This window comes from Lynx rufus, unplaced genomic scaffold (genome assembly GCF_022079265.1).
Source record: "Lynx rufus isolate CCGP_SWC_20201006 ecotype Redwood Valley unplaced genomic scaffold, mLynRuf1.p SCAF_55, whole genome shotgun sequence".
In the NCBI taxonomy this organism is placed as follows: Eukaryota; Metazoa; Chordata; class Mammalia; order Carnivora; family Felidae; genus Lynx; species Lynx rufus.
Window position 1 is genome coordinate 842,016 of NW_025814873.1, and position 24,747 is coordinate 866,762.

Sequence of the window (24,747 nt, forward strand, 5' to 3'; positions counted from 1 at the left end):
CAGTAGGCGTGCGCGCGAGTGTCTGTTGAATGAACGAGCACTGAGGGAGACAGTCCCGGAGGCCTTCGCCCCCTTCCCACCCGCCTGCCAGCAGCCACCGCCCATGGCCCCCAGACAGGTCCCCAAGCCCCCGGCCCCACGGCCACGAGTGGGGTCTGTGACCACCCCCAGGGCAGCTCCAGGGCCGGCTCGCATTGTGCAATGCCGCCTTTCTGGAAGAATCACGGAACGTCTCCACGACTCCCCTCACCCCTGCCCGCTGTGTCTGGCCATCCTTCCAGGAGGAGCTGGGGCCCCCCCCACCACCCCAGCTGAACGGGCCTCCATCAGAGACAGAGCCTCCCAAGCGGCCCCTCGGAGAGCTCTGCCTGCCAGCGGTCGCCAGCGGTGTTTTATAAGAACGCGTCGATTTTGTTTGTTGGGCTAAATGGCTAAACGAGCGTGAGCCCGGCCTCCCTGGCTGGGGAGAAGCCGAAGGCCTGATCACACACACCAAGCAGAAACGCCAGGTGACATTTTCCGTCTGACGAGTTACGAGGCTCCTGGGGGCCGGGCGGTGGTGGTCTGGCAGGGGATGGTCCTCCCTGCGGGGACAGGGATCCTCCGATCTCGGCTGGAAGGGAAGGACGGGTCTGTGCAGGAGGAGGACCGTGGTGTGGGCGCGGCCCAAGGTCTGCGCGCCCCCCCCCCCACCAGCCCCAGGAGGCCGACCAGCCGACCACCTCACCTCGTGCAGGAGGAGGGCCCCCAGCGGTGGGGTCTGAGCCGCCCTGCCCACCCTGCACCCCTTTCCTGTCTCAGCACCTGCCTCCCCGAGAGCCGACGGCAGCCTGAGGGCCGCGGGTTCCCTGACGGCAGAGATCTTGTGACAAGAACTCTTTCCGCCCCGCAGAACGGGGGGGGGGGGGGGGCCGAGCCTCGGTGGCCAGCAGGGGCAGGAAGCCAGGGTTCCAAGCCCACACGCTCTGCCCCGTCCACGCCGACCACAAGCCCACCCCAGCGACGCCGGGACAGCACAGCAAAGCTCCCAAGGGGCTGGGACACGCGGGGAGGCCGGTGCCCCATCGTGGCCTGAGAGGCGCTGACGATGGGGTCTTCCTGGGGCCCAGCCTCACCCCACCCTCCGAACACTTGCTCTGGGCCGTGGCGTGGCCAGGCCTCTGCCACCGTGGGACCCACGCCGGGGCCTGAGCTGGCCCTCCAAAGACTCGACTTTGCCCCAGACGGTGCGCGGGAGGGCTGTTCGCACAGGTCTGCTGGGAGCCTCGCTGTTGTTGGACGAGCCCTTTGGGAATTGTGTGTGTGTGTGTTTAAAGTTTATTTTTGAGAGACAGAGCATGAGCAGGGCAGGGGCAGAGAGAGGAGGACACACAGAATCCGAAGCAGGCTCCAGGCTCCGAGCTGTCAGCACAGAGCCCGACGGGGGGCTTGAACTCACGAACCGCGAGATCATGACCTGAGCCGAAGTCGGACGCTTAACCGACTGAGCCCCCCAGGCGCCCCAGGAATTGTTTTCACTGAACATACGGGTCCTTGGATCCATTCGAGCTCGTGTGGCCACCCCGTGGCGTGTAAATAATGTTAGCTCTCAGCCCAATGCCACCCCCTCCTCCCAAAATGCACCCCCAAGACCCCAGGGACAGTGAGGGGGTTGGGGTCACCCCCGGGGAGAAGACAGTGCTGCCAGGGGCCAGCATCTTCCTGCCTTCGTGCTGGGTCCTTGCCCTTTGGCGGGAGGTCGAGCGCTTCAAGCCCACGGGTATGGTCATCTAAGCCGCGTAACAAGCCATCCCGGAGTTTAAAGCAACGACAATCTCCCTGGTCTCTGGGGGTTGGAACACGGGGCGGCCTGGGCGGGTCTGGTGTGCGCCACAGCTGGGGCTGGGAGGGCCAGGAGGGCCGGGAGCCGCCGCGTTCTGGTGACCATCTCTGTATCCTCACGCAGACCCAGCTCCTCCACGCCGTCAGGAGCACGTGGCAGGGTGGCCTGGGGACCCCCTGCTCCCACAGCGGCTCAGGACCCGGAGGTGAGTGTCCCAAGAGACTCTGCAGAAGCTGGGTGGCCTCGTCCAACCCACACTCATCGAAGAGCAAAGAGCAAGCCTGATGTCACTGGTCACCAGGGAAATGCTCACCGGAACCTACTGTCACAAAACAGCACACAACAGAAGTTGGTGAGGATGTGGAGAAACCGGGACCCAATACCCTCCTGCTGTGAAACCAGTGTAGGGTTTCCTCGGAACCTTGGGGTCGGGTGACCACGTGCCCCCGCAGTTCCCCAGAGAGGAAGCGGGCCTTCAAACCAATGCTTGTACGCGAGCGTGCCCGCGGCACCGGCCAGACGCCAGCGGTGGACGCGACCCGGATGCCCGCCAACGGATGAAGCGGTGAACAGCTGTGGTCCGTGCATGCAGTGGGACACTGCGCGGCCCCAGCAGGGAGTGAGCCCTGACACCTGCTGCACACGGATGAGCTTCGGCAAGAAGCCAGACGCAAACGGACAAACACCGTGTGATTCCGCGTGGATGGGCAATCCGGCATCGGTAAGTCCGTGCGGACAAAGCGGATCGGCGGAGGCCGGGGCGGGGCGTGAGGGCGAGCGGCTGTGGGGTTTGCTTTCAGGGCTGACGGGATCTCTGGGAGACCAATAGGGGTGATGGTGGCACAACGTCGAATGAACTCACTGCCGCTGAATTGCACACTTCAAGCATTTTTTTTAAGTTTATTTATTTTGAGAGAGAGAGAGAGTGCTTGCGGGCAGGGGCGAGCAGGGGAGGGGCAGAGAGAGGGGAGTGGGACAGAATCCCAAGCGGGCTCCTCGCCAGCAGCGCACAGCCCCAGGCGGGGCTCCAGCTCCCAAACCGTGAGACCACGATCTGAGCCAAAATCAAGAGTCAGATGCTTAGCTTGTCCGAGCCCCCCGGGGGCCCCTGAATTTTCAGCACACGTTAAAATGGTTGATTTCGTGCCGTGTGAATTTCACCTCAATGAGAAGACGAAAGGCATGAGCAGATAAACTTTAAAATAAAATTTCAGGGGCTCCTGGGTGGCTCAGTCGGTCGACCGTCCAACCCTGGGTTCTGGCTCAGGTCACGATCCCAGGGTCGTGGAACTGAGCCCCACGTCAGGCTCTGCGCCGAGTGTGGGGTCCGCTTGAGATTCTCTGTCTCCCCGCCCGCACCCGCCCCTCTCCTGCTCACTCGCTCTCTCAAAAAAATAAAACAAAAATAAGTAATAAAAATTTCATAAACACCGCAGAGCGTCGCTTCTGCCTGCGGGGTCCCAGACACTGCCACGTTCTGGAAGCAAACGCCTTGCTGCATATCTGGTATTTAATCTACTTCCCAAGAGTCGGTCGTGTCCAGTAATACTAGAAATTAATCACAGCTTCTCAGAAACCCCAGCAAGGGTTCTCCGTGGTCAAAACAAAAGGGATCCGTCCCGAATGACAGGTCAACACCGTGACTCTGGGGACACACGGGGCAGTGGACCCTCTGCAGCCGGCGGAGGAGGAGACGTGCCCGCGCTGGGTCGTCGCGCTCCCCCGGGCAGAGGGCGGGTGGGGCCGCAGCGTGGGTTCCGGGGTCTGTGAGGAAGGGGAGCGGCCCCATCGTGGTCAGCGTGGCCGGGGCGGAGGTCGCGGGGACCTCGCACAGACACAACACAGTGAGTGAGCGTCATCGGGGCGTCTGTGCGGCTCTCAGCAATGAGGCGACCTGCGAGATGAGCCAGCCCCAAGGAGAAGCCCAAGCGCAGGCCCAGCAGGCAGCCCGAGGGGAACCCCCGGACCCGCGCAAAGCCGGCCCCTCCCCCTGCAGGCCAAGTTCACCCGCACGTGCGGGGACGGGAGCCGTCTGTGAGGCGCTCAGCCAGGCGCGCGGCCGAGGGTCGCAAAGGGCCGGGGAGAGAGGTGGCCAGGACGGGCGCTGGCCGGCCACCAGCCACAGGCCAGACCCAGCGCCTGACTCGGTGGATGGCCTTTTGGGCACGGGTGAGCTCATCTTCCCGTGACCACTGCAACGGGGCCGCGGGCCACAGCGGTCACTCTGGCCCTCCGTGCAGCCGGGGCACCTGGCACAGTCCGCCGTGCGGATGGGGCGGCTGAGGCTGGCGGGCGCCCAGGCCGCAGCCCCCGCCACCCCGCTGCCGGCCACCTCCTCGCCTAGAGGCCGGGGGTTTGCGGTGGGGACGTGTGCCACGCTCGTCACCCTCACCGAGCTCTCAGGAAGCAAGCCGGCTGACACCTGGTCGCCGAGAAGTTGCTCCGTGCCCGTCCAGTGCTTGAGCGTGGCGCTTATCGGCAGGACGTGCGGCCCGCATCTCGTCGCACGGGCGCCACGACTTCAGCGTCTCCCCGCCCAACCCCACTCGCCTCCTGGAGGGGACAGGGCACGAGAGACTAAGACAGAGAGACAGGGAGACTCCGCTGAGAGCGCTGCCCAGGTGTGGGCCGCGAGGACCTGACGGAAGGACACTGCGGGGCACACAGTAGGTGCCCTGTCAACACCGGCCTCCGTGACGGTCCAACGGGGCCTTCAGCCACGAGATGCTCACGGGCGGGAGGGTCCCGCATCCGCGGCCCACTGACCAGGAGGGCGGCCCCGCGGGCGGTACGGCGACAACTCCCCGAGCAGCTCCCCACGGGCCTCGCCCCTGCGTTTCTGCAAAGAGATGTGCATTCATTTTAAGCTCCCGTCCTGAACCGGGCAGAGTGGGGTCTCCGTGGGCCAGGGGTGGGCGGTGTCAGGGAGGGACGTACGGGCCGGGGAGAGGGACGTAGCATCTGACCCCAGGGGGTGGCTGACCGGCCAGGTTGGGGTGCGGCAGGCCCCTGCTCCCCCAAGGGGAGGGACGCAGTGGGGGGCAGGCCGTCCGAGGGGGCCGGCCCTGGAGGCAGGGTCACACACCCTGCGGCCCTCAGGACCCCCCCCCCGAGCGGCCCCTGCACTGCCTGTCCTGCCCGACCCCCAGCAGCCCCACCATACTGCCCTGAGGACGTCCAGGAGACCGCTGGTCCTCCCCGCCCTGCCGCCCCCCCCAGGGCCTGGACGTTGCTGTGGACGCTCCATCCGCGGCCCCTCCTCTGACGTCTCCTGCCCTGGAGGCGCCCCTTGCCTGATCACCTCGTGAGCCCCCGTCGTGGGCGAGGAAGCCAGCGCAGGACCCCTCTCGGGGACCTCCCAAAGTCATACACACCCGTTTCCCCAGGACAGCCCCTTCTGACACCCACGGCCAGCCCGGGGTCCCCGAGACACCCTCAGGTTGGACAACCCCCCAGGAGGACCCCCGAACTCCCCGAGAGCAGCTCTTCTCGCCATCAGGGTTCACTGCAGGGAAGGGACACAGGGTAACACCACCCAGGGGAAGGCCCAGGGGGCCCCCAAACACGCACCTGTGGGGTCCTCCACTGGGGCCTTGGACAGACTCGGCTCCCCGGCCCCGGCGTGTGACAGCGCACATGGGTCACTGCCAACCGGGGGGCTCCCGCCTTGGTGTCCCGTCTTTACGGGGGGCTGCGGAGCCAGGTGGCTACTGGCCCGTCCGGGGGTAGAGGGGACGCCGAGCGGCCCAAAGCCCGCCATGACCTGCACGTGGACCCCCAATGGACAGGGCGCTCGGGGCCCGAGTCCCTCCCGGAAGCCGGGCAAAGGCCAGCCCTCACTCCGGCCCGGGTTAAACGCTCCATCAGACCCCGCGCCACCAGGAGGCACGGCAGAGAGGGCAGCGGCGCGGACCTCCTCCCTACACAGAGCCACAGCCCAGGGGCCCCGGCCCGATGCCTCGTGTCACCCAAGGCTTTGGTTTCCTGCCCGAGGACCAGGGCTGACCCGGCTTGGAGTGGCCGCCCACCCTCAAGGGGGGTGGGGGGCATGGCGGAGACCCCACCACTCAGGACTCCTGGGGGCGCCGTCGGGGGCTGGTCTCTCAGATGCCGTCTTTCCACAGATGTAATTACGAAGCAGGTGATGGAAAGTTCTGGAACTGGATCCACATGGTGGTCACACAGCATAAATGCACCAAGTGCCACTGAATCATACACTTCACAATGACTCATTTATATCAGGTGGGTTTCTTCTCAATCTTCAGGATAAGTACATCCCAAATATCGCACAGAACACACTTCTACTAAAAAGGTACTTAGCGCGTATTTCAAGTTCCCCCCAAAATTGGTTTTTAAAAACTTTTGACTCAAGCTAGGGTGTGATGTCCCCAGCTGCAAACAAACTTGTGCGGACCCAGCCGGGTGGCCTCCTGGGGCGAGGGTGGCTGCCGTGGACTTGTGGCAAGTGAATGCGTGGGCGCCAGAGGGAGCACAGCAAGGGAGGACCGCTGAGTGGCAGGGGAGCTCACAGCAGAGAGAGGAGGGTCAACATCGGGCGGGCACCTGAGGGCATGAACGGTGGACAGAGAGAGAGAGAGGGAGAGAGAGAGGGAGAGAGAGAGGGAGGGAGGGAGGGAGAGAGGCACCAAGGCCGAGAGGTTCGCAGGGAAGAGCCCGAGTGTCACTGGAACTCATAATTAGCTTTGCCTTGCGTTTGTAATTTAAAAATGATAAACAAAACCAGAACTGCATCTTAATTGGGAAAAAGGCAGTCGGTTCACAGGAGGAAATAACCGCTCTGCTGTCCCGGTGCAGCCTGGAGCCGCTCGCTCCTCCCTGCCGCCCACGGGGCTCCGGGGACCCGCCCCCCGCCCTCCCCCCCCTCCCCCCGTCCCCGTCACGGTCAGTTCCCCCCAAGGCACCACACAGAGTTCTCTGCGCTGTAGGGAACCCACAGCGCCTCGGGCCTGGCTCCCCAGGAAGGCCGGTTCTGAGAGATGAGCTGGAGGAAACACACAGGCACCAGCCGCCGTCCCGGGTGCTGGGACACTCGCGGACAAGGGGACGAGGCACACGGCTCTGCCATCGCGGAGCCGACGGCACTCGGACCACTGAAGTGCACGACGCCGGCCGTCAGCGCCTCAGGGAGTCAGGGCGGGACACGGCTCCACGGGAGGACACGGAGGCCCCAGGGCCACGGACTGGGAGCTGCCGGGGAGAAGGGCCCTCAGCGCAGGGGGCGCCGCCTGCAGACCTCCGGTCACCGTGACCCCCCCCCCCCCGGCTTGGGAGCCCCTGCAAACGCAGACCCCGGGCCCCAGGGGTCTTGTACTCAGATCCCAGATGGTTCTCGAGCCCCTGAAAGCCCAGCCCTGACGGCCATCAGGTGCTCAGGTCCCAGGGGCGCCTCCCTGCCGGTCTTCTCCATCTGTCCCCGCCCTGCGTCCCCTCAGCCACCTGCCCCCGGGGCCATGGGGCCCAGAGGTCGAGAAACACCACAAAGCGCAGCTGCCCCGGCGCGCGCGGGGGTGAGGGGGTGTTGCGGGCGGGACGTGCAGGGGTGAGCCCCGGACCCGCTGGAAGGAGGAAGGCTACCGACAGCACACGATGCTGCAACAATCGAGAAAACCTGCTTGATAAGAGTCCTGTAGTTTTACTTTAAAAATCAGGATGACATCTCTCTCAATCAGCGTGAGGCCTCAGCCCTTCCAGGGCTGCCCCCCGGTGTCCCCGTGCCGGGGCTCAGCTGGGGCCGGGACGGCCTCGGACGCGCCGAACTCTGCCGGAAGCAGGCGGCTCAGGACCCCCGGGCCCTTCTACCACAGACGTGTATGCGCCCCTCCTCTGTGCCGGGTTAGTCCCGGACCCCGGGGACCAGACGAGGACCAGGTCGTGACGAGCTTCCCTCGGTCTCTGGGAAGGGTGGCAGGGACCGTCCACGGGGCACCGACGGCAGCGGGGCCGTGAACAGGCGGCACCCGCCCCACGTGCATGCCCGGAGCCGTTACCGACAGGATGCCGGGCAGGGGCTTCCCTGAGGCCTCCCTCGGCTTGGGGTCCGCAGGCAGGAGCAGAGAGCAAAGCTGCAGAAAAGGCAGCGCAAAGGCCCGGGGGCAGAAGCGGACTTGAGATGGGGCCGGGACGGTACCACCAGGGGGCGGGGCGCTAGCATCCCTAAAACCACACAGGTGTACGTAGAAGCAGCACCCCTTCACCCCTCACCCAGCGTCCCCACCAGGCACACAAGGGTCCTGGGCCACCGGGGCAGCTCCCTAAGACCCGAGCGGCCAAACCACTGCCCGCTGTGACTCCAGGTGCTCCCGTGGGGGCGGGGAGGGGGGGGTCAGGCAAGAGGCTGCAGAACCAGGGACGCCCCCTCCCTGGCTCTGCACCCTCACCTGCATCTCCGCCAGGCCCCCAAGCCCACGGGAGCGGCTATCACTCACGTGACTCTCTCCCTAAACAAGACGCTTTTTAAGAGGAAGCCGGACCCACGCCGGAGGGGAACCAAGCTCGCCCGGCAGAAACGGGGCCTTGAAGAAAGAGCCCGGAAACACAGCAAACGACCGGCCTGCAGCTGCCAGCACCCACGCCACTCGGGGCCGCGACGGTTCTGGTGGCTCCACCCGTAACCGCCCCTCGTGGGGCAGACACGCCCACCGCGCACCTGGGACCACGGGGAGGTGGGTCCTCCTCAGCTCGACTGGGAACAGGTGGCCTGTGCTCCGTGCTGCCCACGACTAACCGGGACGGCGAACCCTCACCGTCGCTCCCAGGTCACAGTCCAGCTGCGGCAGGGAGGGGGTGTGGCCCAGACGCTCGGACGTGAGGGGCCCGGGGGTCACACACGGCTGGCAGAAGCCACCGCCCAGTGCACCGAGCCCCGTGTGGCCGCGGCCCCCGACCCCCACCCCGGCCCCGCGCCCACCCGGGCTCCGGCTAAGGGAGAGACTTCCGGAGGAGGGGAGAGGCGGGGGGCAGGCGTGGGGGGCCGCGGGTGGACACGAGGCGCCCTCCGTGCACGGCCGGCACCGTGACCACCAGCCCGCAGACCCGGCCGCCGGAGCAGTCAGGAGACAGGCCGGCGCTCCCCGGACTCCGCCCCGCCACCCGCAGCCCACCCCCATCCCTCTCCTACAAAACCACGGGTGGGGGCGGGGAGCGGGCGCTCAGGGTCAGCTGAGCGTGAAGTGCTGGGCGCAGAGATCATCCTGCCGGCCCAGCAGCCCCCGCGCCGGGAGGAACTCCAGGGGCACCGACTCCTGGCCCCTCTTCTTCTTCAGGTCCCGCTCGAACACCTGCAAGGGACGGACAGGTGTTCCCACGCCGCCGTGCCCTGCACCCCAGCCGCCCAGGCCTCAGCCCCGCGCCCTCACCTCGAACGCCGTGAGCTCCAGCAGGGGTGCGACGCTGGTCTCAGGCACCGACAGCGCCTGGTTGATGACGCTGGCGGCCTGCGACACCTCAGGGTGGTAATGCCGCTGGAGGGTCTGGAGAGGCACACGGGCCGTCACCACCCTCTCCCCGGGGCAGCCCGGGGACCCGGACGGCACCACACGGTGGGAACACGTCCGGTCACGGCAGCCCCCGGGGGAGCTGGGGACGGGGGGGGGGGGGGGGACCCCAGCTCACCTGCAGCTCCCACAGCGAGCTCTCCAGGGCGCGGCTCTTGGCCGGGTCCTCCTCTGCAGGATCGTACGGGTCGGCATCCAGCTCTAGGGCGAGACCCGGGCCCTGCTTCACGGCCTGCTCCTGAGCTCTGGCCGCTGGGGGCAGGCCCCCCACCCTCCTGGTTCCCCATCACTCCCCTGCCAGGTCTCTGAGCCCTCTCAGGTCCCCCCAACTCCCCTCCCAGGTCCCCAAGCCCCCCCCACTCCCCTCCCAGGTTCCCACTCCCCTCCCAGGTCCCCAAGCCCCCCAGGCTCCCCCCCACTCCCCTCCCAGGTCCCCATGCCCCCCAGGCTCCCCCCAACTCCCCTCCTAGGGCCCCCCACTCCCTCAGCCTCCCCAACTCCCCTCCCAGGTCCCAAGCCCCCCACGCTCCCCCCCACTCCCCTCCCAGGTTCCCACTCCCCTCCCAGGTCCCCAAGCCCCCCAGGCTCCCCCCCACTCCCCTCCCAGGTTCCCACTCCCCTCCCAGGTCCCCAAGCCCCGACTCCCCCCCCACTCCCCTCCCAGGTCCCTAAGCACCCCCCCCCCACCACGCGCTCACCGGGGCCCAGCGGGCGGTGCACCAGCACGCGGCAGGCAGGGTGTCGGCGCAGCAGGTTGCAGATGAAGGGCAGCACCATGAGCAAGGCCTCGGGGGGCGCCGTCAGCGCCAGGCGGGACAAGCGCTTGGCAAAGGCAGCCACCAGGTAGGCGGGCAGATGGCTGGGCGGGATGGTGAACGTGAGTGACCCCCAGTCGCCCAGACTCCCGGCCCCTGCTCTGAGTCTAAGCCCCTCCGAGTCCCCTCTCCGGCACTCACGAGGACGACAGGAAGAGGTCAGCCAGGTGGAAAAACCGGGCCCGATACTTGACGTGGAAGACAGACGGGTCCAGGAGACCGTAGAGTTTCCGGTAGAAATCAGGGTACTCGCTGGGAGTGCAGGGGTGAGGAGTGGCACGCAAGCCAGGGGGGCGGGGGGGGGGGTGACACAGAGTGAAAACACGGATCATGGCTCCCAGGAGCCCTGTCATGCCCCAACTTCCCCTAGGGCAGCCCAGCAGACCCCCAGCCCAGGACAGGGAGAGGACACAGGAGGGGCAGACGCGCACGGCTGGACCCAGGCAGGCGTCCTAGATCGACACTCACAGGTTGTGCTTGTGAATCAGGACGAAAAGTCCGTTCAAGGCCAACAGGCTGATGGCGCCCCCTGCAGACCAACGTGCGGCTGAGAAGCCCCAACGAGGCCTGCTCCCCGCCACCCGCGCCGGTGAGTTCAACAGAGCAGGAGGCCCCCGGCTCCGTCCCGCCAGGGAGGGGACTCGGGCTCCAGCATGCACCAGGCCCTGACGACGGCTCCTCCAGCCCCAGTTCCGGGAGCCCAGCCGGCTGGGAGGGGAGCCCGGCACTCACCCACGTCGTAGGCGCGGGTAAGGAAGTCGATCATGAGGGTGGGCTGGGCCAGGTGGGGCAGGATGGCGTCGTGCATGATCACCAGCACCTTCTTGTACAGGCTGAGGGGCAGCTGGCGGGGAGGCAGCAGCGGTGGGTGTGCCCGCCTCACCCCAAGACCCACGTGGGCCAGAGCGGCCCAGACCCGGGGACCTGCCCCCCACCCCGCCAGTACCTTGTGCTTGAGAAAGCCAAGCCACATCAGCTGGAAGGCCTTCTTGTGCTCCTGCGGGGGAGGGGGTGGGGGTGCCGTCAAGGCCGCACACAAGGCCCCCACCCCAGCCCCCGGACCCCGGAAGGGGAAACGGCACTCACGGCCTCCCTCCCGCCCTGCGTAAGAACTAGAAACCCAGAACTGGAGAAGTTCCAGCAAAGCGAGAAGAAACGCGCACCCAGAACACGGCCACAGAGCAGCCGGGGAACAGCGCACCCAGGGCCGCACGCGGCAACGACACCGGCACCCAGGAGCCCGCTAAGAGCCTGGGAGCCAGGTACCGGCGGCCTCCACCCCACCCCCGTCCCCGTGAGGGAGCCTCGAGGCTGTCTGAGCCGGAAAATTCTGGGTCCCACACGTGCTGCTTACGCGTGGAGAGAGCCCTGTCCCCAGCGCGCCCCCCGGAGCGTCTCACCTTCAGATGAGCGACCTTCCACTTGTGCGACAGCTCTGTAGGGAAGGCAGGGGTCAGAGGGCGTGCGGGAAAGAGGCGGCGGCTCGCTGGGTGCCCCCCCCCGCCCCCCGGGACGCTCACCAGCGTGTTTCACGTAGAAGCTGGAGGAGCTGCTCTCCTGGCAGGGGAGGCTCACGGCAGACAGCAGCGCGAAGGCGTTGTTCCAGAAAGCAGGCGGCACCTGCCGAAAGCCTGGCATCAGCTCGGGCGCAGCCCCTGCGCACCCCTCCCCCAGACACGGGACCCGGCTCACCTCGGGGTACCTGTCAGCCACCTGGCCCACGACACCCGTGGCCGCCTGCATCGTGTGGTAGCGGATGTCGTCGTGCTCTAGGTACTCCTGGAACCGCGACACCAGCAGCGAGTGGTCCTCCTCCGGAGACAGCAGGCCTTCCACCACCGACTGCGGGCCGGGCAGGGAGGTGAGCTCGGCGGGCCCACCCGGGGTGCCCGCCACGCCCCACAGCCTCCCCCGCCCCCCGGGGTAAAGGGTGTGGCAGAAGCAGCCCGTCCCGGAGCCACCTGCAGCGAAGGCCCATCCCGGCTGTGCCCAGAGGTTTTTCGGCGCCCCCCCCCCCCCGACACCGTTGTGCCCCCACCTTGAAAAGCTGGCGAGGAAACAGGTAGTTGCCCTCCCACTTGGGTTTCTCCAGGGGATGTGCTCCCTCCAGCTGTACGAACTTCATGAGCGTGCTGAGAGCCAGCTCCTGGGGAAAGCGGGCGAGGGAGTGGCTGAGGTAGCCCGACCACACGTCACCTCCCCGGCACCTAAGTCTCAGTGCACCCAAGACACCGCTCCCCTACGCGCTGGGACACAGAACAACACCGGCCGCTAGGACACCCAGCAGACAGAAAACCAGACGTCCTCAGGTAAGCGCGGACGCGCAGAAGCCTGCGGCCTCACCCCCGCCCGAGTGTGCGCAGCCTGGCGGCTGGGGGTGCAGGGAACGCGCAGGGTAGAGGCAAGGCCGACGACCTGACTCACCTTGACCTCAAAGGAGGGGTGGGCCAGAAGCTCCCGCAGGCGGTTACAGCAGCTGTGGTACCTGTGTCTCATCCACACCTTGTACTTCCGCGTCGCCCCCTGGGACCCTGAGGCAGAGCAGGGTGGTCAGACCACACACACCAGGCTGGACGCAGGTCTCCCCCCTCCGCTCTTTGCGCAGCCCCACCCGGAAGTGAACGGCAACGGGTCACCGTGGCCCCAGACCCGGTGCGGGGTGGGAAACCCTCCTCGCCTCACTTCACCCCAAGACCTACACAGCCAGCGGTGGGAACGCGTAACCCCGGCTGCCCACGTTAAACAGGATCAGATCCTACAAGTGATCCCCAAAAAACAAACAGGCGCCTGGGTGGCTCAGTCGATTGAGTGCCCAACTCCTGATTTCAGCTCAGGCCGTGATCTCAACGTTCATCAGTTCAAACCCCGTGTCTGGCTCTGCACTGATAATGTGGAGCCGGCTTAAAATCCCCTCTCTCCTCCTCTGTCTCTCTCTCTCTCAGTCCCTCCCCCGCTCATGCTCTTTCAAAATAAATAAAACAAAACAAAAACCCTGAAAAAGCGCAGCACGCTCAACCTTTGCTCTAAAACAGACCACATACGGACTCTCTCACCCCAACCCTGAGCACAATGGTCCCTCCCCACGGGGAGCCCCTGCTGTGCCCTTCCCCTGACCCAAGGTAAGGCCGTGCGAGGTCATCCCGTGTTGACAAAGTCTCCCTCCAGCCCTTCCAGAGACGAGGCCCTGGACCCGGCGCGTGCTGCGAGAGGCTCACCTGCCATGACCGTGTCCTCAGAGGGCAGCTGGCCCACAAACAGCTCTCCCCGCTCCAGCAGGGCCCCGAATAGGCGGCTGCACGCGCGCACCGCTTCCTGGGTCTCCTCCGGGTCCTCCGACTGCAGGGACACGGAGGTCGCAGGGGGCCGGCCCTCCCTCCTCACTCAGGGCCGCGACGCTACCCTCCCACCGGACACCCCCTCCCCGACCTGGGAGCCCCGCGAGACGGGAGCAGACGCCCGGGAATCCCGCCGTCGGCCCGCGTGCGCGCCCCCTGCCAGGCCTCCGACCCGGGACCGGCCGGGCGCCCCGCGCGCCCCCACCTGCAGCACGGCCAGGATGTCGAACACGGCGTTGGCCTCGCGGCGACTCGCCAGCACCGCCTCCAGCAGGCGGCCCAGCGCCCGGCGCGCGCCCCCGGGGCTGGGGTCCCGCTCCATGCCGCCGCCGCCGCCCCACGCGGAACTCACGGACTCTCGAGCCACCGTCCGGCGCGCCCCTGACGTCACCGCCCCGCGCCGAGGCCTCCCGCACGACGTCCCCGCCCCGCGCCTCTGGCGTCATCGCCGCGCGTCTGGCCGAGAGGCGTGCGGCCGGCCGGCATGGCGCTCTTCCACGTCGCGCGGTACGCGGGCCCCGAGGCGGCCGGGCCGGAGCCCGGGGCGGACGGCCGGGCTCGCGCGCTGCTGGAGCGGCTGCAGTGCCGGGCCCGAGAGCGGCAGCGGCGGAAGCAGCAGCAGGAGCCCGCGGGGGCCGCGCAGAACTCGGAGGCGGCGGGACGGCGGCGGCGGCGGCGGCCGCGCAGAGCGCGGAGGCGCGAGTGCGGCGGGCCGCCGGGGAGCCCGCAGGCGCCGCGGGGGAAGCGGCGGAAAGTGGACGGCGAGAACGCGGACGCAGGTGGGGCCGGGCCGGGCGAGGACGGGGGTCCCGGGTCCGCGGGGGTGGGGGGCTGACGCGCCGCCCCTGTCCGCTCCTGCCGCGCAGGGAGCGGCGAGGAGGAGCCCGGGGAGAGCAGCGCGAGCGCCCAGGCCGCGGGGCCGCCGGGGGACTCGGGAGAACGGCCCCCCGAAGAGGCCTCGGGGCCTCCCGCCCACGCCCTTCTGCTCGGGGGCTTTGAGAGAAGCAGGGCGCCAAAGGTGAGCGGCCCGGGGTGGGAAGGAAAGTCTTCCGCGGCTTTGCTTCGGCCGGGAGTCGGGGGCGGGCGGCTGTCGCGGATCCAGCCCGTGTTGGTGGGGTAGCTCCGAGGGTCGCGCCTGTTCAGCAAGCGAGCGGCTTGGACTTCAGTCGTCTGTCCTGCACTTTTCTTCTTGGTGCCTGGAATTCTATGTCGGCTTAGAATTTTGTTTGTGATTATAATAAAGCTAAGAGTGAAACTTGCAGGTAAACGTGTTGTGGGTCGCATCTGGGTTTCTGGGTTGCATCACAGCAGTGTTTTAAAACATATTCTCTTAGTTGGTGGGCGTGTCTAAGGAGTAGCTGTCTTAGTGCAAGCTTTCAAGAAGCAGCTAGTAAGTTACAGAGCTCTTGCGTGATGGTGATTACCAAGAAGGAAACGGTAGGTTTGCCAGGGTGCGCGGGGGAGCATTTGTGTCCGTGCCAGTATGGAGGTGCACCTTGACTTGTGACCAGAAGACAGGGGGCAGCCTGGGTAAGGTGGACTGGAGAAAGCAGGGCAAAGGCCCTGAGGCAGCAGTGAGCTGTGGCACGTAAAACGAGGTTTGTGTGGCTAAGGCTCAGGCAGCAATAGGAGGTTGGGGGCAGGTGAGTGTGGGTCACGGAGGGCTTTGCAGGCCAGGCTCAGGGTGTGGACGTTACCGCGGGTGTGAGAGGAAGCTCCCCCGGTGACCTTGCTCAGGGGAGAGGTACTTTCTGGTGTGCGTTGCTTAATTCTTTTAGAGGTGGCGTGGGGGTGGGGAGACGCCGGGAGACGCGTTAGAAGGCTCGTGGGGCCTGCCTTGCTGTGGCCTCTTCGGTTTGAGTGTCGCGAGTCCTTAGTTTCCGCTGGTCTTGTTCCCCTAACCCTGCGGGCTCTGGAGTCTTCGTTTGGCCCCTTTCTCTTTACGGTAGGTCCAGCCTTTCCTGCCCTCGTGGTTGGCTGAGCCGAGCTGTGTCGGAAAGAGCGTCACTGAAGATTCGGTGCCTATCGAGGACATCCCTGCCGTCCATCCTGACATGCAGAAGAAGCTGCGGGCACATGGCATCTCCTCCTACTTTCCAGGTGCTCGGGGTGGGGGGGAGGGGGAGGTGCCTTCAAGAGCCTCCTCGCCCAGAGTCACCAGAGCCGTAGCGGCAAGGCCGTGGCACAGCAGCTGACAACACGGGCCCTGGGCAGGGCCAGCATCAAGCGTGGTCTGGGATTGGGGCATCTTTGGCCGCCCGGGCCTGGCAGTCCCTAGAGGCTCTGGTGTCGTCCTCGAGTGAGAACAGCCCAGCCTGGAAGTCATAGATGGGGGACAAGTCTCCTTTGGGCTTCGGTGCCTTGCCGATTCTGGTGGTTCCGGCACAAACGTGCCTGTCGTCCCTCCTTGTCCAGTCCAGGCCGCGGTGATTCCCGCTCTCCTGGAGAGCACAGCTAACGGGTTTCTGGTGGCCAGAGGCGGCTACCGGCCCAGCGACCTTTGTGTGTCTGCCCCAACGGGCAGCGGGAAGACCCTGGCCTTCGTCATCCCCGTGGTACAGGTGAGCGTGAGGACCGCCGTCCTCGGAGGGGGGCTCGGCCGACAGGGAACCGGCTCTGCTGAGGCCGGTGGCTGTCCCCACCCCACCCCACAGGCCCTGCTGTGTCGTGCCGTGTGCCAGGTCCGAGCCTTGGTCGTGCTGCCCACCAAGGAGCTGGCCCAGCAGGTATGTGCACCCCACGCTCTGAAGTCAGACACGGGGTCCTTGTCACTGCGGCACTCCGTACCGGGTCGGTGACGGCCGCTCCTTCCGCAGGTGAGCAAAGTGTTCAACGTCTACACGGACGCCACTCCTCTGCGTGTCGCCCTGATCACCGGGCAGAAATCGCTGGTCAAGGAGCAGGAGACTCTCGTTCAGAGGACGTAGGTCTCGATGGGTCGTGGGCCCCTCGGGGAGCAGGGAGCAGCCGCATCGTAGCCGTCCAGCCCCCGCGAGAACAGAAAGCCTGGCTGTCTGCGGGTCTCCCCTGTGTTGGGGGTCTGCATGGGGGCTTCTGCTGAGCCGCTCTCCGCTCCACAGAGCAGACGGCTTCCGCTGCTTGGCTGACGTGGTGGTGGCCACCCCTGGCCGCCTGGTGGACCACATCGACCAGACCCCGGGGTTCAGCCTCCGGCATCTCCGCTTCCTGGTACGTCGGGCGCCTGGAGGGAGGCCCGGGCTCGGAGCCGACACCGACCTCGGCCACCACACTCCAGGCGTCCTGCTTCTCCTAGGTCATCGACGAGGCCGACCGGATGATCGACAGCATGCACCAGTCCTGGCTGCCCCGGGTGGTGGAGGCGGCCTTCCCGAGCGATAGCGCCAAGGACCCCTGTGCTCTGCTCCAGAGGAGGCAGCTCCGGGCCACCACTGCCGCCAGGTACACGCAGCGAACTCCGCCCTGAGCTTGGTGGGGCCACCCTGAGCGTGGGTCCCGTCGCGGTTCCCCTCGGTCTCCCAGACCCGCTCCGCCTTGGCGTGTGCCGGCCGGTCCGAGGTCGCCGGCCCACCGCCCGCTCCCCTTCCAGCACCTGCTGCCCTCAGATGCCGCTGCAGAAGCTGCTCTTCTCGGCCACCCTGACACAGAACCCTGAGAAGCTGCAGCAGCTGGGCCTCCACCGGCCCCGGCTCTTCTCCACGGGGCTGGCACGCGGGGGCCCCAAAGGCGCGGACGCGGACGGGGACTCGGGCGGGAAGTACACCTTCCCCGCAGGGCTCTCGGTGAGCAGGGCGCACGGGGCGGGGAGGGGGCGCACGACGGTGCTTGGGGCGGGGCCGACCCCGTGCTGTCCCCGCAGCACTGCTACGTCCCCTGCAGCCTCCGCACGAAGCCACTGGTCATCCTGCACCTGATCCTGGAGATGAACTTTTCCAGGGTCCTCTGCTTTACCAACTCCCGCGAGAACTCACACAGGTGAGGTCCGGGGGGGCGGAGGGGAGCAGAGGGGAGGCGGGTTCCGGGCCCTGCCCACCTGCCTCCCTCCCGCCTCTCCCGCCTCTCCGCCCAGGCTCTTCCTGCTAGTGCAGGCTTTCGGAGGTGTGACGGCGGCCGAGTTCTCCTCCCGCTGCGGGCCTGGCCAGAGAAAGGCGGTCTTGAAGCGGTTTGAGCGGGGCAGGATCCGGCTGTGAGTACCCGGAAGGAGGGGAGCGGACGCTCACGGCAGGTACCGGCCTGGGCCGTCCGGGGCGTACTTCCCCAAAGGAAGCTCCCCTCCGGAGTCAGTGGTGGCGTTCCCCGCAGGGCCGGCGGGAGAGGGGCTCCCGGCCTCGGGCGGGGTCTGAGCCCCTCGCGCTTCCCAGCCTCATCAGCACAGACGCCACGGCTCGAGGCATCGACGTGCAGGGTGTGCAGCTGGTCGTCAACTACGACGCCCCCCAGTACCTGCGGACCTACGTGCACCGGTGAGGCGTGTCCCTTGGTCTTGGAGGGAAGGGCCCCGGAGAGAAGCCACCGTCCGGGGCACCCCTGGGGGCCAGCGCTCGAGGTGGTTGTGCTCGGTTCCAGGGTCGGGAGAACCGCCCGCGCGGGAAGAACCGGGCAGGCCTTCACGCTGCTGCTCAAGGTGCAGGTGAGTCTGCGGGCCGCTTGCCGGGGGGGGGGGGGGGGGGGGCGGCGGGGGGGGGGGCTCGGCCGGTGGCCGAGGGGAGGCTGAGACCCCTTCCCGTCGTTGGCCTGCAGGAGAGGAGGTTCCTCCGGATGCTGGCCGAGGCGGGGGGCACCGGAGCTGGCACGGCACGACATCCCCGGCGAGCTCTTGAGGCCGCTGGTCCCTCGCTACGAGGAGGCCTTGTCCCAGCTGGAGCAGGCCGTCAAGGTGAGGGGCCGTGGCGTTCTCGTGACACGCATCTGACAACGTGTGCGAGAGCGGGGGAGAGGGTGGGAGGGCGGGAAGGGGGGCCGGGGCCAGAACCGCACTTCCTGAGCAAGCAGCCGGAGGTGCTGCGTCTCAGGGTTGGGGCGCCAGGGCGGGGCCGCGGACGGGGGCAGGGGGCCGGCACCGTGCGAGTCTCTACCTCTCCCCTCCACAGGAAGAGCGAAGACAGAAGGCGGCCTAGACGCGCTCAGAGGACACTGCAGAGCAGCCCCTTCCCACCCCGTGCCACCTGCTGGGCTTAGCCCCCTCCTTTCTGGAAAATCCTGAGCGCCGCCTGCCGCATATGTGAACAGAAGACAGGTTTCTCGGATTTCCAAAGAAGCGACCGGCCGAGAGGGTGCCTGTCCCCCCGTCCGCTGCCGCCTCGTGCCCGGCCCCAGGACAGTCCCTGCAGCAGGCCTGGCTCCGGGCCCAGGGTGAGGGTCTGGGGAGGCTTGGTGGCCTCTGGGCACGGTGCTCTCTGCAAGCAGGGCTTAGTAGGACCGTTCCCGCGGTCCAGAGCTGGCAGGGCAGCCTCAGGGGTTTAGCCTCGAGCCACTTGGGTCCCCACGGTGCCCGCCGTCCCGCGTCACACAGGTTGCCCTGCGTCCCGCACTGGCACCTGGCTCGGGGGCTGGCTGGCGTGTGACGTCTCCTGGCGCCGTCCCAGCGTGGCGTGCCTGCATCCCCGTGGCGTCGGCGTGGACCAGACCACACGCGCTTTCCCGTCAGTCACCACGCGGGAGCGGGGTAAGCCCGGCAGCGCGCCACGACGTCCCGTTGCTTCAGAAGCGCTGACCCGCTGCTGTGCCAAGGGTTTGTTTCCACGGTTCGTTTGCCGAAATTAAAACAACCTTACAAACCAGGGTCGGGCCGTAGTCCTTTGTCCTGAAGGAATCAGCAGGGTAAGCGGAGCACAGGCTGGGCTGCGTGGCTGCCCGCGGGGGGCGTGTGGCAGGGGTAGGAAGCACTCAAGCTGGGAATCTCCAGCTAAACGCGTCCGTACCCCTTAGAGACAAAAACCAGTGTTCTCCGCGCAGAACCAGCTTACGCCTCTGTACATGCTGCACACGGCACCCCCGGCACGAGCCAGAGACACCAGAGATGCCAGGCTGCAGGTGCTCAGGGCCAGGAGGGGCCTGTGAGCCCCATGTGTTCTCGCTCTGCGCCAGGGACCCGCTGAGCCGGCTGAGGCCTCGCCCACGGCCGGAGCCGGATGGCGCTCGACGTCCACCCTGGGGCACCGCCACCACGGGCACCGGAACCGCCTGTGTGGCGGCGAGACCGATGGTCCGAATCACCTGACGGCTCTCGCTTCCCCCAGGACGGACGGGTGAGCTGCCCGTGGGCCGGAACCAGCCTCGCCAATAGGGGCTTCTTCCTGGGCCTCCTTGTGGACAGACCCCTGACTCCAGGGAAACGAGGCCAGGCTGGCTCAGGAGACCTCTCCCTGGGGGCTCGTCTCCCACCCGCAGGGTGTCCCTCCCTTCACCCAGTGAGGCTCGCGCCCACTGCCCGATTTCACGTTCGTCTGTACGTAACAGTGGGTGGACCGGGCACTACGGAAGGGACGTAAGTCACGCTCTTGGCTCGGGAGACGCGGACGTGGCCAACAGATGACGCTTGGGCACGGACGGGGCTCCGCACGAACCGCCACCTCCCATCAGAACTCGGGAAGGAGGCTGTCAGCGGATCCTCAACCGTTTCTTGTGGTTGCGTCGTTGATTTTGGAGACAGCACGAGTGGGGGAGGAGCAGAGAGGGAGGGGGGAAAGAGAGAATCCCAAGCAGGCTCCACGCTGTCAGCACAGAGCCCAAGACAGGGCCCAAACCCACGAACCACGAGATCGTGCCCTGAGCCGAAACCAAGAGTCAGACGCTTAACGGACTGAGCCCCCCAGGCGCCCGTTTCGCTGTTTTAAATGACCCACTGACTGAAAGATAAAAATCACTTCATCCTCGAGTGCAATCCTAACGTACGGTATTTAAGGGTAAGGAGTGTGAGTGGATACATTCCCACTCTGCAAACGGAGGACCAAAGGGGCCACGTCGCGCTGGTCCAGCGGGTGTTTTCGAGCCTCACTGGGTCCTCAGTGTGGCGTCCTCGCCCAAGGCCTCTGATGGGGGCGGGGGGAGATGTCATTCTGACCCACGGCCACGTTTCTGGGTCAGCAGCTTTTCGACACTGCGTTTGGATCTCTGAAATAAGTGGTTGTGTGATCTCAAGACGCGATGAGTTTCACTGCGATTAACCTGGGACCTGTTACTTTCCCGGCAATAGGACGAAAGATTTGTGCATTTCTCTGTCTTTAGCCACGCGTGCTCTAAGAAGAGGTATGCTTCCGTCGTTACGGCACACGAGGGGCCACGGACACCGAGTGACCGGCAGGAAGTGTGGACGTGGCTCTCAGCTGTCGCTTCCCCGTGGACTTGCACACGGTGCCCCGTGTAACCGCCACTTCTCTTTACGTCCGCGGCCCCTGACACAGACCCGCGTCCCTGTCCCAGGCCAGAAAGCTCCACCCGTGTCTGCACGGGACGTCCCCGGGCCTTTAGAAGGTCACATGTCTGGCCATCAGACTTCCCCGGGAAACGCTGTACGTGCACCTGTGACAGCCGCAGTCGGGCGCGCGCTGTCGGGCGTGCGTAGATGCCGCGTGCGGGTGTCAGGTGACCGCACCCTGACTGGGCGGGCCACACAGCCAGTGGGCGAGGTGCAAACGGAGAGAGACGTGTCCTCCGCTGTTTCAGCTACAGCGAGGTATTTAGGGACGGGGACAAGGCAGATAGATGCCAGCCCAGCGTGAGCGACCTGGTGGCCATAGGTGACCTGAAGTCTCCTCAAGACCTGCAGCTGAGTAGTGACGAGTTTGTGGCAAGTTCTCCCCGTGGGCTGCCTCCACCAGGAAGCCTGAAGGGCCCGGAGGCCCCAGCGTAAGCCAGTGCACCGTGGTCCGCGGTCCGGGAGCGTGTCGGCAGGTGCCTGGGTCCGGCAGACACTGCTGGCCGGGCAGGACACGAGGCACCTTGCTCAGGCCTCCCCCTCCCGCGGGACGTCCCCGAGGGCCCACGCTTCTCTGTCCCGGGGGCCTTGCTGTTGTGAAAGGCTAAGGATCCGCACCGGGTTTGCGGCTTCGGGGGCTGCTGGTGACGCCGGGGGCCCAGCGCCTGGGAGACCAGCTCCGTCCACCGGCCCCGGGCGTCTCTGGGGCTCCGATGGGTCTGGACGCCGGGGTGAAGGCCCCCAGACGCTGCACGCTGGGGACCGGGCGCCCAGAGAAGCTCCGCCTTGACCACGGGCAGACGTCAGGCTCCAGGGCCCGGGCTCAGCCTCTGGCCCGAACACGCCCTGCACGTCTGCTGCGGGAGCAAATAACCTACGGGAGACACTTGACACCGGAGAGGAGAGACCTCCCTACCTTCCGGCACCTCTGAAGCCTGCAGCCTCGCACGAGCCAACGCACAAGACAAACGTGATTTTCGGGAACGTCCTCGGCCACGACTCGGCACTCCTGATGCAGCAGGAAGTACACGCGGCCCCGCGGCCCGGCCCGGCCCCGGAGCGCTCTCCTCTCTGCAGGTCGTGGGGCCCGGGCGGCGTGCCTCTGAGAGGTTTGTACCCTCTGCGTGGACACTGACACGGGAGCCGTGTTCCAGCCCCGTGCGACTGTCCCAGGGACCTGCTCTGAGCAGCGGCAGCTGTGATGCTGCACAACGGAGGAGGCCGAATGCTCGCGGACTCCTCCAGAAGCCTGTCTGCTCACACCCCCAGCACACGCACCTCCGTTCGCCCCAGGGTCTCTGCACCGGTCGTTGGCGTCACAAATGCTGCCGGACCTTCTTAAACGTTGTGTCTGTAAATAATTGTCTTTGGGTCTACCCAGATCTGTTACCCAAAGCTCACGTGTAGTTCATTCACTGTCTTGTACCTTCCTAAACCCCAAACGTATGAAAAATCTGTTAAGTGTTTTCTCAAATTTGTTCCTTCAATTGAACTTTAAAGCCCTTTAATAAAGCACGTCTGTCTGGCTGCTGCAAATTCCGCTCTTCATTAAAGTCCACGAGGCACACGTGCGTCCGGCCTCCCAGCCCCGGGCCACGTTCCCATCCAGGCTCGAACAATTCTAGCGGGACCGCACAACCCGGACGCAGCCTTGACTCCACAGCAGGACTGGCCCGAGGTCCACCCTGTGTGACTGAGTCCACGTTCAAGACGCTTTCTCCGGCAGGTTCTCTCAGGAGGCGCCGCAACGGGTCTCATCATCGTTTCATGCCTCCTTCAGGTGAGTTTGCCTTAGCTTCACTACCAAAATGTCATTTCGTGAATAGTCTCCTGGAACACCCCCAAAGGATTCACTAAGAATTGAATGCAAACTACACGCCCGACTTTCACAAGGGGGATTTGTTTGCACTGGAATAGTCTTCTAATGCGTTTTCAACTTCTGCTTAAGATTACAAATTCTCAGGACAGATGTAAGCCAATTTCTGGATAACTAGTTGCTGTAAGAGGCTCCCGAGAAACCCCAAAACCCCAACGAAAAGCAGGACGCTCCCAGACCGCAGACTTCACACCCCGTGTGGCGTCACCTGCACGTCATGATGACCGTCAGCCCTAACCTTCCTACGCTCTGTGCTTGCTGTCGCTGAACCAAACCCAGGCGAGCCTCACGATCGGGGAGCCCGCCCCCCACCGTGTGCCGTGGACCTTGGGGGAGAGGGGTGCCTCCCAGGGCCGGCCTGTGCTGTTGTCGGTCCCCGCCCCGCATGCACTGCCAGCCACTTCCCTCGCGCTCGCTGAAGGGGTGCCACACCCCTGTCCCCGCGGGCAGAGGAGGGAGAGCGACCGTCGGTCAGCAAGAACACTCGGGACCCCGTGACACCACCAGCCAGGAGCGCCACACCCAGCCACAGCGCACGTGGAGCCCCCACTGAGGCAGACTACAGTCCCAGCCGTCAAAGAAACTTTAAAAATTGAAATCATACGAAGTATGTTTTGATCATGAGTAGGTGTTAGTATTTGAACATTTGAAAGTATTAAACTCTTTAAAGCACAGAAAACCTTTGACAAAAATTAACGTATTGGAAATATGTGTCTCTACACAAAGAGACTATGTACAATATCACCATAGATGTAGGGACAAGGTCGTACTTCAGCGCCGTCGAGAAACAAACAAATCTTCTCAGAAGGTAAAATCCCAGATTACTCAAGGCACGTGTTCTCATAGTGAAATCTTAGCAAAAGAGATCTACGCAGCAGTATCCCAAAGCTGATAAAAACAGTTGTATCACACCTATGTAACACCAGCGCGACAGCATCCCTCCAGAGTGTAACATCTTTTCTTCTAGCTTTGTTTACAATGTTACAAACGTAGTGTGCAGATACTTAAAACAGTGTCAATGTATGAGAGGGCACATAAATGCACACAGAGCGTGCAGCGTTCGGTGTAGAGTCCCGCAAGCACACACTCACAGAGCTCCCTCGCCCCCAACAGCAAATAAGGTCGCAGTTGGGCGTCCGACTTCAGCTCAGGTCATGGTCTCATGGTTCGTGAGTTCGAGCCCCGCCTTGGGCTCTGCGCTGACCTGTGCAGAGCCTGCTTGGGATTCTCTATCTGCCCCTCCCCCTACTAGTGTCCTCTATCTCAAAATAAATAAAGTTAAAAAAATAAAAGTTAATTTTTTTTTTAAAGTTTATATTAAAAAAAGAAAAAAGAAGGTCGTTATATACCCTGAGATGCACTGGGTCAGATTACCCTGAGTGAGTGCACTGGGTGATCCCCTCTGTCTGGACTTGCACAGCCGCGGCCGGGCTCTCTCTGTGTCCCCGGGACAGGCGCCCCGCGCTCCTCGTACGGGATGCGATGTATTTGTGCTGGCTCCCCGGCCAGCGGGCGCGCCCCTGCCTGCCCCACACCAAGTGCTCCGGCCCGAGCGACTGTCCTCACCAGACTCACCTCTGCAGTTGGGACTTACTCTGAACATCGGGCACATTAAGGAACTAACTCCTCGAAGGTAAAGCTAAGCACATCTTTTCTGTCCAAGTAGCAAAGAATCATCACGAGCCCCTGAAGCCGCTGCGCCCCTCCCTACCTCACCCCTGCTCCCAGGCTTAAATGCGACCACAAGTGCCATAGGGCAGAGGACCGAGCAGAAATACGGAGCAGAGAGGAGGCAGCAGGGAGAAGGGAACAGAGCCCGGGGAGCCAAGCCCGGAGGGGCTGGAGAGACAGGAGAGAGGGGCGTGTAGAGTCACCTCCTTGCCTTTGGACCTGAGCTGGCTAGTGACCACCAGCTAGGTGCACAGGTCGACTTTTCAGAAGATCTCTTCTGCCCCAGTCGGCCAGAGTGAAGAAACGCAAACATTTCCA

At 65.2% G+C, this 24,747-nt stretch overlaps 2 protein-coding genes and 2 long non-coding RNA genes across 5 annotated transcripts; 3 read left to right on the top strand and 1 right to left on the bottom strand.

Moving 5' to 3' along the window:
- Positions 1 to 1,981: 1,981 nt before the first annotated feature.
- Positions 1,982 to 8,375, top strand: LOC124527820 (uncharacterized). Its single transcript, XR_006965998.1, has 3 exons — positions 1,982 to 2,543; positions 5,947 to 6,064; positions 8,290 to 8,375. It is a non-coding gene; the product is annotated as an uncharacterized LOC124527820 (long non-coding RNA).
- Positions 6,058 to 13,843, bottom strand: NOC4L (nucleolar complex associated 4 homolog). Of its 2 annotated transcripts, XR_006965996.1 has the most exons (16): positions 13,692 to 13,843; positions 13,367 to 13,487; positions 12,576 to 12,682; positions 12,190 to 12,297; positions 11,844 to 11,993; positions 11,672 to 11,771; positions 11,552 to 11,586; positions 11,098 to 11,148; positions 10,884 to 10,995; positions 10,620 to 10,680; positions 10,293 to 10,403; positions 10,035 to 10,195; positions 9,455 to 9,537; positions 9,199 to 9,312; positions 8,490 to 9,120; positions 6,058 to 7,030 (listed from the first exon to the last, which is right to left on the bottom strand). XR_006965996.1 is itself a non-coding variant. In XM_047101065.1 (15 exons), the coding sequence occupies exons 1-15, from the start codon at positions 13,806 to 13,808 to the stop codon at positions 8,998 to 9,000; spliced, it is 1,554 nt and encodes a 517-aa protein (XP_046957021.1). In that variant the 5' UTR covers positions 13,809 to 13,843; the 3' UTR covers positions 6,058 to 8,997. The 2 variants fall into 2 exon arrangements, 1 of the variants encoding a protein (XP_046957021.1); XM_047101065.1 differs by having other exon boundaries at positions 6,058 to 9,120.
- LOC124527819 (uncharacterized) lies at positions 10,491 to 12,981 on the top strand. The gene is made up of 5 exons (XR_006965997.1): positions 10,491 to 10,740; positions 11,262 to 11,413; positions 11,925 to 12,012; positions 12,244 to 12,460; positions 12,757 to 12,981. It is a non-coding gene; the product is annotated as an uncharacterized LOC124527819 (long non-coding RNA).
- A 127-nt stretch (positions 13,844 to 13,970) lies between the features above and the next one.
- DDX51 (DEAD-box helicase 51) lies at positions 13,971 to 18,701 on the top strand. The gene is given in 15 exon segments (XM_047101070.1): positions 13,971 to 14,504; positions 15,436 to 15,586; positions 15,902 to 16,047; positions 16,141 to 16,212; positions 16,303 to 16,409; positions 16,567 to 16,675; positions 16,761 to 16,906; positions 17,055 to 17,247; positions 17,325 to 17,440; positions 17,535 to 17,651; positions 17,827 to 17,928; positions 18,032 to 18,095; positions 18,206 to 18,238; positions 18,240 to 18,341; positions 18,556 to 18,701. Coding segments are annotated over 15 exon segments (2,019 nt in total). The 3' UTR covers positions 18,583 to 18,701.
- Positions 18,702 to 24,747: the final 6,046 nt, after the last annotated feature.

What these genes read in the sequence shown, in the direction of transcription:
- NOC4L (XM_047101065.1), bottom strand. Translation starts at nt 13,808, where the DNA reads ATGGAGCGGGACCCCAGCCCCGGGGGCGCGCGCCGGGCGCTGGGCCGC. An exon ending in CTGATTCACAAGCACAACCT is followed by an intron (nt 10,404 to 10,619) that starts GTGAGTGTCGAT and finishes CTGCACTCCCAG; the next exon opens with CGAGTACCCTGATTTCTACC. An exon ending in TGGAGCTCACGGCGTTCGAG is followed by an intron (nt 9,121 to 9,198) that starts GTGAGGGCGCGG and finishes CGTCCCTTGCAG; the next exon opens with GTGTTCGAGCGGGACCTGAA.